This window comes from Petaurus breviceps, unplaced genomic scaffold, assembly GCF_028583685.1.
Source record: "Petaurus breviceps papuanus isolate PSGF00001 unplaced genomic scaffold, PetGlider_PUasm1.0 173, whole genome shotgun sequence".
NCBI lineage: Eukaryota > Metazoa > Chordata > Mammalia > Diprotodontia > Petauridae > Petaurus > Petaurus breviceps.
In genome coordinates this window covers 2,313,355-2,330,477 of record NW_027185759.1, presented here as the reverse complement: position 1 = coordinate 2,330,477, position 17,123 = coordinate 2,313,355, and the positions used below count along the sequence as shown (strand labels likewise).

General features: G+C 48.9%; 1 protein-coding gene across 7 annotated transcripts in view; it reads right to left on the bottom strand.

Annotated features, from left to right (window-relative positions):
- The window catches only part of ATP13A3 (ATPase 13A3), a 73,542-nt gene that overhangs the window by 17,765 nt on the left and 38,654 nt on the right, over positions 1-17,123 (bottom strand). For all 7 annotated transcript variants that reach the window (XM_069083280.1, XM_069083285.1, XM_069083284.1 and 4 more), the window contains 13 exons: positions 16,903-16,964; positions 16,153-16,303; positions 12,267-12,383; positions 9,660-9,677; positions 9,409-9,562; positions 9,203-9,323; positions 3,672-3,796; positions 2,911-3,089; positions 1,707-1,829; positions 1,542-1,621; positions 757-799; positions 559-668; positions 344-440 (listed from right to left, as the gene is read on the bottom strand). In XM_069083280.1, the coding sequence (XP_068939381.1) occupies positions 344-440; positions 559-668; positions 757-799; positions 1,542-1,621; positions 1,707-1,829; positions 2,911-3,089; positions 3,672-3,796; positions 9,203-9,323; positions 9,409-9,562; positions 9,660-9,677; positions 12,267-12,383; positions 16,153-16,303; positions 16,903-16,964 (1,380 nt within the window). The remainder of the gene's footprint in view (positions 1-343; positions 441-558; positions 669-756; positions 800-1,541; positions 1,622-1,706; positions 1,830-2,910; positions 3,090-3,671; positions 3,797-9,202; positions 9,324-9,408; positions 9,563-9,659; positions 9,678-12,266; positions 12,384-16,152; positions 16,304-16,902; positions 16,965-17,123) is intronic.

The window sequence follows — 17,123 nt, the reverse complement described above, 5'->3', positions numbered from 1 at the left end:
CCAGGATGAGCAGAGGGAGTGATAGCTCACACAAAGCTCGGAAGCACTCCCTACAGTTCTGTTCCCATGGGGGGAGCAGTCTTCCTTGTGCTAACCAGATGGTGGGTGGACAGGGCAGGAAGCAGAGGAGAAAGCCTCTTTCCCACTCCTCCCCTATTTAATGGACCTCAGCTTTAGTAAAATGGCATATTAAGGGATAAGGGGCTGGTGCAGGGCCCACAATCTGTGCTACCAAGAGAAAAAGGTTCACAAAACTCTATGTGCTCCGTGAGTGCACCCCCCCACACCCACCTGCTAGTGCCAATGTTTGGACAAACAATCTCGCCCCAGCCCAGGCACTCACCGAGTACAGCAAAGTCACGCTACAGTACTGGATGATGCTGTACAGAGCCATGAACTTAAATACACAGAAGGAAGTTATCAAAGCCGCCCGGCCTTCCCTGTGGAAGGAAGAGAATGGAACAGCTGCATGGCGGGCTTCTGGCCTCTGACACCACGTGACAGGGAGCAGGGACAGTGGGGCCTCCCTGGGCGAGGACTCTGGGGAGCCACTCTCACCTGATGAGGTTTGGCACACAAGCGATACTGGGGGTCCTTGAGGTGAAGGGGGACGCCACTGAAGCCTCAAGCTCAGACAGGGATATGCCTCCATGGGCCCTCTTCAAGGCCTGTCCAGCAGGAGAAGATGAGTCAGGCAGGTTGCCATGAAGCAGACACCTAAGTTAAGGCAGCTCCACACCCTGAACAGACACTTACCCCACAATCATTGGCACCGTCGCCACACATTCCCACGTAGTAACTACAACAAAAACACAGAATGCTGACGCGGTCACTACAGCATACAGCCCGAGCTCCCACAAGACCCTCTGAAGCCCTGGGGGCTCCATTCCCTCCAAGGCCCACAGGCTCTGCAGAGTCTCTGACTGAGGGTGGATCAAACAGCCACATAGGGCAGTGGAGAGCAGGCTGGCTCCAGGCCCAAACCATGCCCCGCGGCTTCTTATGTGGGCCCCCTCTGGGCCGTCACAGGCACCAGCTAAGATGCGCTTGCTTGGGCCAAGTCCCTTCTCCCTCAAGGAGGCCAAGGACTCCACACACAGCTATGAGGGGCCTACCATGTGCCAGGCCCTGGGCTAAGCTCTGCAGAGTGGAACAAAAACCGCTTTTAAAGCAAAGAGGTAAATCTGCTCATGTTACACACACCCAGTGGCCAAACTCAGATGTGTCAAAATATGTACAAATAAAGTTGCTGCTTTTCCTAAAATCTTTTTAGGGGGAAAACTTAAAAATCAGTAAGTTTTGCTTTTTTTCCAGTTAAATAAGAGCAAGTGAATAAAAATAACTGTCCTTTAGAGAGCGCTCTGGGTCTGAGCTGCGCCCAGCAGGGGGCTTCTGGGACTGTGGCACCCTGGGCCGCGCAGGGAGGGTACAGTGCGCTCTGGGTGTGAGCCAAGCCCAGCAGGGGGCTTCTGGGGCTGTGGCGCCCTGGGCCGCGCAGGGAGGGCACGATGCCACCGTTTGTAAAAGCCAGGGCTACTCACTCCACATTCTGAAGGGCTTCGACCAGCTGTGTCTTCTGATCAGGGGCCATGCGAGCAAACACAGTGCCGTGCAACACCAACTGGAAGAAACCATTTCTTAGAAGTCTGTGACTCCACCCCCACAAAGCTGTGCCCGTGCCAGGTGCCCACACACAGGTCACTCACCTTGGGCACCAGGTCCTGAAAATGCTCCAGAATCACAGAAAATGACTTTCCATTCATTGCAAAATGATAGGGGGCCACCTGAAGATCTTCTAGACTGTCGTGGGCCAACTTAATTGGAATTTCCTGCACATTCAAACAGCACTCAGTCACCAATGAAAAGAACACAAACCAGAAAGCTTGCCCAATGAGACTTACAACAATTGTCTTTAAAAGTGCTTCAAACTCTGCCCAAAGGACTAGGAAACCATGTGTGCCACTGACCCAGCAATACCACTACCAGGTCTGTATCCCAAAAGAGATTTAAAAAGGAGGAGGAAGGACCTATATGTACAAAACTATTTATGACAGCTCTTTTCTGGTGACCAAGGACTGGGAACTGAGCGGAAGCTGTCACCTGGGGAGAGGCCGAGCAGGCTGTACGTGATTATGATGGAATGCTACTGTGCAATAAGAAATGATGAACAGGGGAGGCTAGGTGATGCAGTGAGTAGAGCACAGCCCCTGGAGTCAGGAGGACCTGAGTTCAAATCCAGCCTCAGACACTTAACACTTACTAGCTATGCGACCTTGGGCAAGTCACTTAACCCCAATCATCCTGCCTTTCTCCCTCAAAAAAAAAAAAAAAAGGAATGACGGAGCAGGATGCTCTCAGAAAAGCTAGGAAGATGCACATGACACATAGTGGGCACCCAGTAACAGCCATGCCATGCGCTGACCAGCTCTTCTCAGCAACACAAAGACCCAAGACAGCTCTGAAGGCCTAAGGATAAACAGCGCTCTCCATCCCCAGAGAGAGCCAATGGGGTCCAAGCGCAAGCTGAGGCATTCTTTTTAACGCTCTTTACTCTTCCTAAGGTTTTGGGTCTGTTTTCTTTCACAACATGACTGTCATGAATGTTTTACATGACTACACATGCATCCCGTAGCAAACTGCTTGCCTTCTCAATGAGCTGGAGTGGCAAGAGAGAGGAAGGGAGAGAAACTGGACCTCAAGGTTTTAAAAAGAATGTTAAAAATTGTTTTTATACGTAACTGGGGGAAAGGTTTTTAAATAAATAAATGAATAAACAAGAAAAAAAGAAAAGTGCCCCTAGTTTTACAGATGAAAAAGAAAAATATACCAGGCCAAATGACCTACTGAAAACTACAGGGACAGACCAGAATCAGGACTGATCGACATCAGCGAGACTTCATGTGCAATCACCTCAGAGTCGATCTCTGGAGAACTAGTGCATTTTGTGCTTAGCGTGTCTGCGTAATGCCAATTTATTCTGGCCACTTGTCCATCCTTGGGAGGTAGCCCATCTGCAATAATCACTTTATCCTGAGGTAGAATCATGCCACAGTCTCTGGCCACGGAGATAGCGGTTAGCATGTTGTCACCTGATTACCAAAACATAAAAGCCAAACTGAAACAGAAATGCTGACTACTGTATGGACAAGGCCATGCCTGACCCCCAGAGAAAGAGTCAGCAGGGCACAAAAGCAGAAAACATCAAGGGCCTTTAGACCACCTTCTTAAGTTGTGCTCTGTCTTCCTATAATTTCCAATATTCTTAGACTTTCCTTTGTTTTCCCAGTTTATGTTCAAATAAGGAGAGACCAGAGTGTGAAGAGTGTATCATCACCTCTTTATAAAAAACTCAAATGGCCCTCCCTGGCAGCACCCAGATTAAGAAGCCCCTTCCAGTGATGCACATCACCAGTGATGCACATCATGGACCATCCATGTCCCAGACTTCTAAATGGTCACCACTGAGCCCGTGGAACAGCCATGTAACCTGCACCACAGAAATGGGAGTGCTACGGTAGAACCGTGCTGTCTACACAAGAATAAAGTAGAGATTTCTTAGAGGAAAATTCTGTTCTTGACTAAAGGGAGACCCAACAAAGCAAAGAGAAATATTCCTAGGAAAGCTAGCACGTGGCATGGCCTTGCGTCAAAGCTCTGGGCAATCAGCTCACCTGTGACCATGACGGTACGAATGTTGGCTTTCCGCAAATCTTCAAGTACAGCAGGGGTTTCTTGTTTTAATTTGTTCTGCATTATAATTAATCCCATAAAATCCATGTTGCTTTCGATGGCATCTCTGTTGAATAGAAATTATTAAGTTGCAAGTTATTACATTATTAAGTTATTAAGCATGGAAGTTATCAAGCACCTGGCCCATGCCAGGCCCTGAGACGAAGACGGACAAAAGGCTGTGGCCTGTGCCCTCCACAACATCCTATCAACGTGAAATGTGCATAAAAAAGGAAATACAGGGTTTGTAGAGAAAATGCCAGCCCTCTGCAGAGGAGGCAGTACAAACAAGTGGGGAGATGGGGGAGGGGGATTAGAAGGAAGTCGTGGGCACCACCAGGCAGTGACAGCCTGTGAGAAGGAGGGATGACCACAAAGAGTGAATCGCCTTGAGATTACCCCAAATATTAGGTCAATGAGAACACTCGCTCATCCAAGCCAGTGCACATGGTGATTGGAAATGAACAAGTGAAAAGGTTGGAAAGACATACACTGTGCTCCATAGTCAGAAGGGAGAGAACAGAGAGTGAGAGATGCCTCAAGGAGACACTTTCAGTGGCTCCATGCTGAGGCCACAGTGTAACTACCAGGTTACATGAATAAACACTTTCAAAGCCAACTGGTAACAGCTGAGCTTCCTGGAAATGCACTTCTCAGGTGCTCTCTAGCACGAAATGTTTCCGTGTGCTGGTGACTGTCACATTTGACCCTACACTGATTAAGCACCTACTGTATGGAAGCCAAGATGCCGCCTAGACACTCAGATGCCTCTCTCCTCCACAGCATGCCCTCAATGGACCAGCCTCTGCCAGCTCTGGGGTGACTGAGCTATGGGGGTGGGGAGAAAAAGGAAGAAAAAGAGCCTCCTGTTCTGTTGGGGCATCAACAATACCCCAACAAGTGGGCAGGGGGCGCTGGGGAAAAGAAAGGCTCTAGGAAAGGCCTCACCTGCACAAGGGGCCCTTGAGTTGAGTCTGGAGGGGCACAGGGATTCTAAGAGGTGAGATGAGAAGGAAAAGTGTGCCTGGACTAGAGGATGGGGGAGTAGGAAGAGCACAGAATGCTTGGAGGAGACAGGTAAGAAGGGGCCCTCAGGCTGGGGACAGGGCTGGATGTCCCCTGTCCCCTCATTAGACTAGGAGCTCCTTGAGGGTAGTGACTGTCTCTTACCCTCCTCTGTGTCCCTAGCACTTAGCATAGGACCTTGCACCAATTAGGAGCTTAGTAAATGTTGGCTAATTGAATTTAAATGCCAAAGAACTTAATACTTGATCTTCCAACAAGACCCCCTGGAGTTGAAGGAGACCATCAGGAATAGCATGGTCAGACTTGGAGACTGTGTAAGAGATATCCAAGGCCAAAAGCAACTGTACTAGTCCCAGGGAGATAGAGGAGGATCTGAGCAAAGGGGACCATGTGAGTGGAAAGACGGGGACGGTGAGAAAGGACAGGAAGAGGGAAGGCCCTCATGTGGAGGGACAACATGTCAGGGAGGGATCTTCTGCTGGAAGGTCATTTTCAGGGGAGGGGAGGGAAGGTGCCCTGTGCCATGGTCTCCTGGAGTGAGGGCTGGAGGCCTGGGCTACTGCCAGAAGCCTAAATGAGGTGGGAAGGGGGTGGTTAATGACAGGGGTGTGTACGGAGCTGATCTGAGCCTTGAAGGAATGGATCATAAGAGGCAAGAGAGAGGGACAACATTCCTGCCATGGGGACTGGTCTGCAAGCAGGAGGCACAGCAGATAGGAGTGAGTGCTGAGCTTAGAGTCAAGAAAAGCCCAATTCATGTTTATTTTTAGGCACTGGCTTCTGAGCTTGATGAGCAAAGTCACTTAACCAGTGTGCCTCAGTTTCCTCATCTGTAAAATGAGGATAATAATGGCAGCCTGCTCGCAGGGCTGCTGTGAGCATCACATGAGATCTTATATACAGAACTTTGTAAAAGCACCACGTGGATGTTATTAATGATAAGGATAACTGGGGATGCAGGGTAATGCTGAGAATCTGCTGATCAGAGGCAGACTTGGGGGGAGAGGGGGTTACATGCCAAAGACGAGTTTGTGTTCTGACACACTTAGAAAGGAGACAATGAGGAGCTGAACTGTGGGGCTACCTTACTGCACCATCATCTAGTGGCTTCCCCACTCTGCCTCAGCCCTTCCTTACATAACCTACTCTGTCACACCCTGCTCTTCCCATGGATGGGCTACACATTTCTGTTGTACAATCTCCCGTGGGCTCTCACTGCTGCCAAGCAATCCTTTCACCTCTCCCTAACTGGCTCAGCATCTCACTCTCCATCCAGGCTTTTCTAAGCCTTCTCATCCCTCCTCCACGGTTCCCTCACCCCCCACTCTCTCAGCCCAGACTGCTGCCTCATATTTTACAGAAAAAATGAGGCCATTCACTGTGAGTGCCCCCCTTCTAGCCCCTCTCCTCCTCCTCCCCTGTCTCACATGAAATCACCCCGTCATCCCCCAGTCTCTCCTCCTCTGCTGGCCCCTTCCCTACAGCCCACAGACATGCCCGAGTCTCCCCCATCCCGATAAAACCCTCTCTTGGATCTTTCCATCTCCCACTAACTATTGGCCTATGTCTCTTCTGTCCGTTGTGGCTAAACTCTTTGAGAAGGCATCTACAACAGGCCCCTCTGCTGCCTCCACTTAATCTCTGACAGTCTGGCTTCTGATCTCACCATTCCCCTGAAACTTCTCTCCAGAGTGAGCAGTGGTCTCTCAATCACCAAACCCACTGGCCTTTATTCAGGTCTAATTCTCCTTGACCTCTCCTTGGCCTTTGCCTCGGTCGATCACTCTCTCCTCTCTTATTTTCAGGACACCCCTCTCTCCTAGTTCCCCTCTCCACTCCTTCTCTGTCTCCTTTATGGATCCTGCTCCAAATCATGCTTTCTCCCCACAGGTATCCCTCAGGCTTCTGCCCTGGGCCCTCTTTTCTTCTCCCTCTATACTATTTCACTTGGTGATCTCATTAGCTCTCATGGATTTAATTATCATCTCTATGCTGATGACTCTCAAATCTACCTCTTTCCCCTAACCTCTCTGCTGACCTCCATCCTTTCATCTCCAACTGCTTTTTAGACATCTCAAACTGGAGATCCAGTAGATATCTTAAACTCTCAGGTGTCCAACCAGAACTCATTCTTTCTTGCAAAGCTTCCCCCCACCCACTCCTACCTTCACATCACTACAGAGGGCAATGCCCTCCTTCTATACCTTCCAGCTCACAACCTAGACATCATCCTGGACCCCTCACTCTCTAACCCCCTATAGCTGAGCTGTGGACAAAGCTTGTGGATTTCACCTCTGCCACAAGTCTGGTCCATTTCACCTCTGCCACAAGTCTGGTCCATTTCACCTCTGCCACAAGTCTGGTCCATTTCACCTCTGCCACAAGTCTGGTCCATTTCACCTCTGCAGCATCTCTAGTTGATTCTACCTCTGTAGCACCTCTCCAATACTCCCCTTCTCTCTTCTAACCCTGCCCCCACCCTGGTATAGGCCCTCCTCACTTGATACCTGGAGTATGACAAAAGCTGATGGGGGGTGGGAGAATGGGGTCTGCCCCAGTAACTCCCTATAACCTCCAAGATAAAATACAAAGTCATCTACTTGGCATTCAAAGCCTTTCATAACCTGTCCCTACTCCTTCCAGTCTCTTGACACCTTATTCCCTTCCCTTACTCCCATACTCTTCAATCCAGTGACCTCCGCCTCCTGGTCATTCCACTAACTAGATCTTCCATCTCTCTTCTCTGGCCATTTTCTGGCCATCTCCCTGACCTGGAATGCTCTCCCTTCCTCATCTCCACCTCCTGGCTTCCTTTAAGTTACAGTTAAAATTCTACCTTCTCAGGAAGCCTTTTCCAAGCCCTTAATTCTAATTAAGACTGTTTCCTATTTATCCTGTATCAAGTTTGCTTTGTGCCTATTTGTTGATTTACTATTCTCCCTCATTAGACTATAAGCTCCTTGAGGGCTTGGGGTCTACAACCTATTTATATCATGTCTGTATTTACATTTTTGCTCTATAAATAGTTTTGGCTGAATTCCACACAGCAGTCGCTTAATAAATGTTTACTGACTGACTGACTGATGAATAGGGCCAAAAGAGATACTGTCCAATTAGAATCAGTAAGATTTAGGGGCGGCCAGGTGGCTCAGCAAGTAAGAGCACCGGCTCCAGTGTCAGGATGACCTGGATCAAATCTGGGCTCAGATAATCAGCACCACACTCAGATAATCAGAAATAACTGGCCGTGTAACCTTGAGCAAGTTACTTAACCCCGATTGCTTTAAAAAAAAAAAAAAAAGAATCAGTAAGATTTGGCAAGTGATTGTATGAGACGGCATGGGACAGTGACTGTCCTAAGGTCTAAAACCTGGGAAGTTGGAAGGTCAGTGACACCATCGGCAGAAATAGGGAAATTTAGAGAAGTAATTTAGAGGAGTGAAGGGAAATCTGGAGGAGACTGGAACGTTTAACCTAGAGATGTCTCCAGGACATGAAAGCAGCTGTCGGTAATAAGGACCCAGAGACAGATAATTGGGAGTGGTTAGTATAGAAATGTGGAGAGACATGGAGAGATGCTAGGACAGAGATAGCAGATAATAAAGACAAAAAAGATAAAAAGCCTGGCCTTGGGGAACCACCCATACTTATAGTGATGGAAGAAGACATAGGATGGTCTCACAAAAGATACTGAAACACACAGAAGAACCAAGAGAGAACACTCTCCTAGCAGTCCAAGAAAAATAAAGTTCAGATGACATGGACAGATGGTTGCTACTATCTGTAGCTGCAAAGAGAACTGCGTGTGCCAAGCTCACTGACAACCTTGGGAGAAAACAGCAAGTTTTGGAGGTGGGCAAGGCAGCCCTCACCTGGCGCCTGGCGGGCATGGTATAGGCCCTATATTATAGCCCCTATACTAGCTGACTCACTCCCTGCTCTTGGCCACAGGCCTTCCTTCCACCATTCCACCTTCCCCTCTACTTAGCGCCTCTGCCTGGATTCTCTATTTCTTCCCTCTCTCCTGGGGGACTGGCCCTACACCAGTCACTTCCTCTGTATCATCTTCGCTGCTCCTGATCTTCATCTGAATTGCCCTTCCTATGTGTCCAACAGCCAGAGTGTGATGAGGGAGATCCTGAGCTCAAGAGAGACCTAGACACCTGACCAGAGATAAGAAAGGAACATCGTAGAGCTGTGGGGGCAGAGGTTGTGATCATGCTGCAGCTCAAACTGGGTGGGAAAATGGGAATTTAAGAGCTATGAGAAGGAAAACACTTTCGGGGGGCAGGCCTCCAGTGCCAAGGCAAGAGGTGGACACTCCACAGCAGGGGAGCAACCAGAAGGCCAACCAGGAAAGGAAGGTTCCCCTGCTGACCAATAACACGAAATTCATGCTAAATGTGCCCCAGTAAAATCACCTCTCACTGCAACCGACCCCTCTCACCTATTAATGCTCTGGATCTTGTGCCACGTCAGCTTGGCTTCCAGTTTCCGGTGTGCCAGGGCGATCACCCGGAAGCCCTGTTTCGTGTAGTCTTCCAACACTTTTTCAAAATCACTGGGAACTAAAAGGAAAACCAGAGGCTTCCTGTCTGTCCGCCAGCCTGAGAGCTGGCCCAGGTTTCCCTCCCCACTGCACACCTGCCTTACCCGTCTCTGGTTTACAAAGGCCGGCAATGACCTCAGGGGCCCCCTTCATGTAAGCATCCATCTTCTTGTCCCCCAGAATTCGGGCCACCACGCTCATTCGTTGCAAGGCAGAAGAAAATGGGAACTGCCGAACAATTCCTATCTCATAGTTGGCCTGTGAGAGATACACAGTGGGCATCACCCTGCAGCCACCATCCCCCAACCCCCACACCCCAAATAAATGACTCAGGAAAAAAGGAGACAACACTTACGGAAAGCTCGAAAAGTTCCTGAAAAGAGAAAAGAGAAAAGTCAGATATTACTTGGGGCTGCAAGTGCCACCATAAAGGCTTACAAATGTCCTTCATTTGGGAAGTGGCAGGAGGGACTGGAAATATGAGGAGAAAACACAACCAAGCCGACCCAGACCCAGTCTTTCCTGGGGCTTGGGGGGCCCAGGCCACTGAGACTCGTGCTAAGGTGGGTCACAATGAAATGTGAGCCTAGAACTTTCTTTCATTCCCATCTCTGTAATGCAGTCAAGCCTCCAGGAAGCTTCCAGTGAGTGACCACAAGTCACCCCTTCATGGGCACTGGGGACAGCTCTTGCCCAAGCCCTCGCAGGACTCTCAAGGTGCCACAGGCCTTCCTCACAACACGGTGGGATAGCAGCAGAGGAGCCTGGGGACCTTCCACCTGGCCTCCCTCCACCTGGCTCACCTGGGCATTCCCTATCATGGCACAACACCAGTACACTGCCCATATCTAAGAGATGAGCCTTGGCTTCCAGGGAAGCTTGAGGCCAGCCAAAGAGCCCTACCATTTGCTGAAAGCAAGGTGGCCATTACTCTGCCATCCATCTATGCAGTGAGTACCAGATACACAATGTCACAGAATAGCTGTCTGGGGAGGCTGTTCCACTTCTGATACACACTGGCATTTGTGCAATAGATTCTTTATCCACTTGGTCCTTGGGTCAGCCAGCACGTACTCCATGCCAAGTGCTGGGGAAACAAAGCAAGGCGACAACCAGTCCCTGCCCTCAAGAAGCTCAAGGTGCAACAGGGGAGACAACATGGCCACAACTGTGTGCAAAAAGAGCTAGCAGGGATCAGCTGGTGCTAAGCTCGGAGGGACGGCAGTGAGCACAGGGCTCTTATAGAAGAGAGAGTTCAGCTGAGAGTGAGGGAGGGCCTCAGGACTGAGAGCGAGTCGGGGCAAATGACGAGCTTATAGAGCGGGGACCGTAGGGAGATGGAAGACATGGGAGGTTTGAAGAGGGATGAGGTGTGCAAGAGGTGCAATGGAAGGGGGGCTGGCTTGTTCATCTACTGTTTAGGCATTTTTAGGCATGTCCCTACTCTTGGAGAAGCCATTTGGGGTTTTCTTGGCAAGGATATTAGAGTGGTTTACCATTCTCCAGCTCTTTTACAGATGAGGAAACTGAGGCAAAAAGGGTGAAGTGATATGCTCAGGGTCACACAGCTAGTGAGCGTCTGAGGCCGGATTTGAGCTCAGAAAGAGGAGTCTTCCTGACTCTAGGCCTGGCGCTGTCTCCAGTGCACCACCTGGCTGCCCAGCCAAGTTAATTAAGGAAATGTAAGACTGTGGTCTCAGACTGAGGGCCTGGGGAGGCTGTGCAGCAGAGCCAGCCGGCCCAGTTCTGTGACTGTGCCCCAACTCCATTCAGTGGCAGCAGAAAGGTGGGGGTCACCGAAGAAGGCTGGGGCTTGTCAACGGGATAAGGTGGCAAAGGACTAGAAGAGGAAGACAGTGTGAGAGTCAGGAGAGCGGTGCTGGCTCAGAGCCAAGTGCGAGGATGAAGGACGAAGGCTCATGGGGAGGGGGGAGGACAGCAGACTGTGGGCAGAGCTCGTGAACGTGGAAGGGGGTGTGTGTGAACGAAGATGAGCTCAGGGGGCCGGGGAGGCTGGGCATTGCAGGGCAGGTTGATGTGTCTGCTTAAGTCCCCAAGGAGGAGGACAAGAGAGGGACCAGCCAAGCTCTGGACTCACAGAGGACAGGAGGGTATCAACAAGGGTGAGCGTGGATGGCAGGAACCTCAAAGAAGGGCTCCTGTGGTGGGGGGCGGAGCATGGGGAGGGAAAGTACAATGGGGGCAGGAAGAGGGGAGGAGACAGGGAAAAGGAAAAGGTTTAAAGGAGAGCCAGGCCGTCACGTCAGAGGCAGGCAGTCCAGTTTGAGAGTGGGACTTCTGGGGATGGGAAAGGGAAAGGGGGGAAAAGGAGGAAGGGAGCAGACGGCAGGGGTCAGAGCATGGTGCTTGAGGAGGGAGGGCCAGGAAGTCACCCACGTCCCTGAAGGACCAGAAAGGGAGAAGAGAGGAGGACGGAAGGCAGCCATGCAGGAAGGCTGGGCCACGTGACTGGTGAAGGCAGTCCCAGCCAGGCCTGGGTGGATGCAAGGGTGGAACACAATCACGCATCTCTTCTGGAAGACTCTGCCATGCTCTAGGACCCAATGCAAGCAGTGTGCAGGAGCCGTGGACAACCTCAGCCCTGACTGAAGTCCTCGCTGGGCCCTCTCCTTCACAGCGGCTACGCCCAGGCCAAGCAGGCACTGCCCTGCTTTGTACCTTCTGCCATAGATGCTTATCTTCAGAAAGCTGCTAGACAGTCATTTCTACCCCACTGATTCACTGCTGAGTGCAGAAAACCACAATACAGCGCTACCTAGAGAATGGGAAATAAGGGAAGCGGGCACCCTGGAGGACGAGGCTCCCCCGGAGCTCTCTGGTGGGTGAGCTCCAAGGTGCCAGCAGGCGCAGCGGCCCTTCCTGCCTCAAGAACTTTAAACACACAGACAACAAAAGCAGGCAAGTTTCACCACTCAGTGGCTGACGTGCGGTGCCGTCCTACCAGGGACTGGTTGGCTGAAGGTTTGGGTTCCGGAAGAAGCTGTTTGGGAGGACGGACGACAGTGGGCATGATGCGGTTGTGAAGGGCAGTCTCTTCTTCAGTAGCTTCTTCCAGAATCTAAGGAGAAGGAGAAGAGGATGTAGGCAGCCTGGCCCAACCCAGCCTGACCCACCATCACACAGGGCTGACACACACCCTGGGCCAGAAGGCTTTTCGTCAGCACTGGGGGAGGGGAAGAGGAATGCCAGCAAATCACTGCAGGATGAGTCGACATCCTGAATAACTGTCCATAACGTTGTACATTACTGTCTCTGTCCCTCCAAGATTAACTGAACAAATTCTTTTTAAACATAAGAAACAGGGAGGCTCAGTGGTCTGGGAGGCAGAGCCAAGATAGCAGCATAAAAGTAAGAAAACTCCGTGAGCTCCCCCCATAACCACCTCAAATACCTGTAAAATATGACTCTAACAAATTTTAGAGCTGCAGAACCCACAAAGTGACAGAGAGAAACAAATCTCCTGCTGAAGGCAGCCCAGCAAGCCTACAGGAACCAAGCCTGGCCCCTTGTGAGCCCATGGTTTTATCCCCAGGGCGGCCCCAACCAGCAGCGGCTGGAGTGGACCTTGGGAGAGTGGATGGGAGAGTGGATCACCAGCAGCTGTGGCAGTTTCCACACTTCTCAACCCATAAACGCCAAAGAGGAAGTAAAAGGTCAGTGGGGAACCCTGTTGATCCAGAGTGAGAGAAAAGCACAGTCCGGCCCCTGCCCCCAGGGCAAGAGGTGACTGAGAGATGGAGGCTGCAACTGATGGCGTGTGGCTGCCTCTGGAGCTCTTGGCCTGCAGATTGTAGGGGGACCAAGTGAACATTCAGAGGGTTACTGCTCTTGCTTTAACCTGCTTGGATCTGGATCGTGGTCTTGGGTGGTGGTCCTGGGGTGTGTGGTCAGTGTGCCAGAGCTTGTGGGGGCTGCAGAGAGGTTGCCCTCCTAATAGCTCTGGCAGCTGCAAACCCCCAGTGATGTGGGACATAGTTCTCTGCAATCTGGAAGCAGACTTCTACCATGGCAAAGAATTGGCTGGCAGTATGAGAAAGCAGAGGAGGCACAAACAGACTGAGGGATCCTGTGGGGACAAAGAGGATCAAAACATGGGACCAGGAGAAGACAACAGTTAAGTCAGAACTCCTGCGTCAAAAGCTTCCAAGAACAATAGGAACTGGTCACAGGCCACGGAGGAGCTCAAGGAGGATTCTGAAAATCAAGTAAGAGAAGTGGAGGAAAAATTGGGAAGAGAAATGAGAACAATGCAAGAAAATCATGAAAAGAGAGTCAACAGCCTGCTAAAGGGGACCCAAAAAGATACTGAAGAAAATAACACCTTAAAAAATGGACTAACTCAAATGGCAAAGGAGGCCCAAAAAGCCAGTTAGGAGAAGAATGCCTTAAGAAGCTGAATTTGCCAGATGGAAAAAGAATCTCAAAGGCTCAATGAGGAGAATCACTCCTTCACAATTAGACTAGAGCAAATGTTAGCTAGTGACTTGATGAGAAATCAAAATACTATTAAAAGGATCCAAACAAATGAAAAAATAGAAGGCAGTGTGAAATATCTCATTGGAAAAACCACTGACCTGGAAAATAGGTCCAGGAGAGATAATTTAAAAATTATTGGACTACCTGAAAGCCACGATTTAAAAAAAAAAAAAAGAGCCTAGAAATCATCCTTCAGAAATTCTCAAGGAAAATTGCCCTGATATTCTAGAACCAGAGAGCAAAATAGAAATTGAAAGAATTCACTGATTGCTTTTTGAAAAAGATCCCAAAAGGAAAACTCCTAGGAATATTATAGCCAAATTTCAGAGTTTCCAGATCAAGGAGAAAATATTACAATCAGCCAAGAAGAAACAATCTGAATATTGTGGAAACACAATCAGGATAACACAAGATCTAGCAGCTTCTATTTAAGGAATCAAAGGGCTTGGAATATGACATTCCAGAAGTCAAAGGAGCTGGGATTAAAACCAAAAATCACCTACCCAGCAAAACTGAGTATAACGCCCCAGGAGAAAATATGGTCATTCAGTGGAATAGAAGACTTTCAAGCATTCTTGATGAAAAAACCAGAGCTGAACAGAAAATCTGACATTCAGATACAAGAAGCAAGAGAAGCATGAGAAGGTAAACAGGGAAAAGAAATCATAAACTCATCAAAGTTGAACTATTAACATTCCTACATGGAAAAACGATAATTGTAACTTATGAAAGTTTTCTCAGTATGAGGATAGTTGAAGGAAATATAAATGTGTGTGTGTGTGTGTGTGTATATATATGTATACATACATACATGCATCTATATAGGAGGGTATATATGCGGGGAGAAAAGTTGTAACTCAAAATCTTGTGGAAATGAATGTTGTAAACAAAAATAAACAAAAAAACAATTTTTAAAAAAGAAACAGGAAGGCTTTTCCAAACTTTCCTGTGACTTAAGTAAATTGAATTTCCTAAAATCTGCTATCTACAGAGTAGGGCTTTAACTCCTGCAGAGGAAGAGACTCCTTGGTGGTAGGAAAGCCCTGGCAAAGGGTCGGCAGGAAGTGGGAGGCCAATAAGAAGAGAATATGACCTCCACTGTAATATTCCTTAGAGGCCTAGTGAAAACAAAGCCCTGTGTACTCCTCAGTCAAACTGGGGGTATCTTGTGCTGATAGCAATCTCTGTAACTAGCTGGCAGCTAAAATGATGTTTGACTTTAAAAAAACCACAGGGACAGCTAGGTGGCACAGTGAGTAAAGTGCCAGCCCCGGAGTTAGGAGGACCCAAGTTCAGTTCCAGCCTCAGACACTTAACACCCACACAAAAAAAACTAGCCATGTAACCTTGGGCAAGTTACTTAACCCCAAATGCCCTCCAAAAAAAAAGCAAAAAAAACCCACAGTATGTTTCCAATCTCAAAAATCCTCTCTTCTTTATATAATAAAATGCTTACTGGTTTTAAGTTTGTAAGAAAAAATAAAAAGCAGAGTTAGACAGATGGACAGACAGGATCTTGAGGACTTGATTTGGTTTTCTGAGCCACAATCTAACAAAGAAATAAAAGAGCACTGGGAAGTAAACTAACTAATCAGGACTAGAAAGAGGATTTGCCAGGAATTTTGCAAATCTGATCTAAAGGACTCAAGTGGAATATAAGGCGGAAAACAAACTGCCTATTTCACAACCAGCCACCATGGAGAGCAGCCAGAACGTAGCAGGAACCTGGAGAAAGCCCTGGGAGCTCCTGGGCAACAAAAGCCAACAAAGAAGCCAGAACTAAACCCCAGCCCTCCCAGCAGCCCTTGGGTGTCTACGAAGAACAAGCCCAGAGGAGTCAAAGGAAAAGAAGCTCATGCCAAAAACACTGAGACATGGAAGGAGAATGAGGGTCTCCTCTTTCTCCAGAGTAGGGCTGGGAGCATTCTAGTGCCACGGACGGCAAAGAAGCTGGAGCTGGAGCAGAAGGCCATCGAGAGCAGGGCTACCTCACCTGGCCTTTGTCTGGGACCCTGAGGTAACGCTTCTCTGAGCCACGTTTTTTAAAGGCATCAAATACATAAGAGGGCAAAGGAAAACAAGGGCTAACAAAGACCTCTGTGTGTCCCATGCACCATTCCAGCCCCTCACCCATCCCAAGTGAAGAAGCCCAGACGGAGACAAGGGACATGTACCACACAGCTGACAAGAAGGTATAAAACCATCAGTCTCTGATTTGCTCCTTGGAAAGGCAGAGACTCCAAAGGGGAAATTTTATGTGCTCAATTCCCGCCAAGGAGAAGTAAGTGGTCAGGACACCTCCACCTCAGGGTCACACAACACACAGTTCAAGGAAAGGCTCCTCCTCTTACCCATCCGATCGCCTCAAACATCTTCAAATCAAGAGGGTCACCAGAAAGCAGCCCTTCAATTTTTGTCAGGGAATGGCAGGTGGCCATGCACGCAACAAAATGCGACTTCACCAGGCTCTCACTGCATGCTTTCTCCTCCGGCATTTGGAAACTGAAAAGACCCAAACATGTGAGAAAGGCCTAGGCCCCAAACCATCACTCCAGGAATTTACAAAGGCTGTTCTAAATGCCCTTTAAGTCTGGAAAGCAGGAAACTTTGGGGATACTCTTTGCACGTCCCACTTCTTGGGCCCTTTTACCCAGTCCTACCAAAGCTAGGACTAATAACTCAGAGGGGCCTTCACCTGAGACCCAAGCTACTGAAGCCCAAGGGGAGGGCTAACAATGTGTTTCTTTCACACCCGTTATCGCTACAACCTTTTCTCTCCATGAAAAGCTCTACTCTTCCTCCTGCCTGAAAATCCTCGAAGGGCAACACAAAAGGCCTAACAATGCATTTTACTTTACAACATGATAAATAATCAGGTAAGATGCAGAAAACTTATCAGAATCCCAAAGTAGAAAACCGAAATGAATTCTTTTTTGCTTTTTTTTTTTGGAGGGCAACTGGGGTTAAGTGACTTGCCCAGGGTCACACGGCTAACTTTGTGTTAAGTGTCTGAGGCCAGATTTGAACTCAGGTTCTCGTGACGTCAGGGCCGGTGCTCTATTCACTGCACCACCTAGCCGCCCCACTGAATGAATTCTTACTGTGCATTTTCTGCTCTCTGGATGCCCCAAAGGTCTAAGCCATCTTCAGTAAGTGTTCCAGTCTGAAAAACAAAGTCTACAATCACCAGGAGCTATCTAATAAACCACATTAGTATTAAGTTCATGAGCATGTGGGTTTAGGTCCTATACATTAAAACACATTATCTTAAGGACATAATAAGGTCCCCTTCCCATATCGGTTAATTACTTCTCAGAGACGG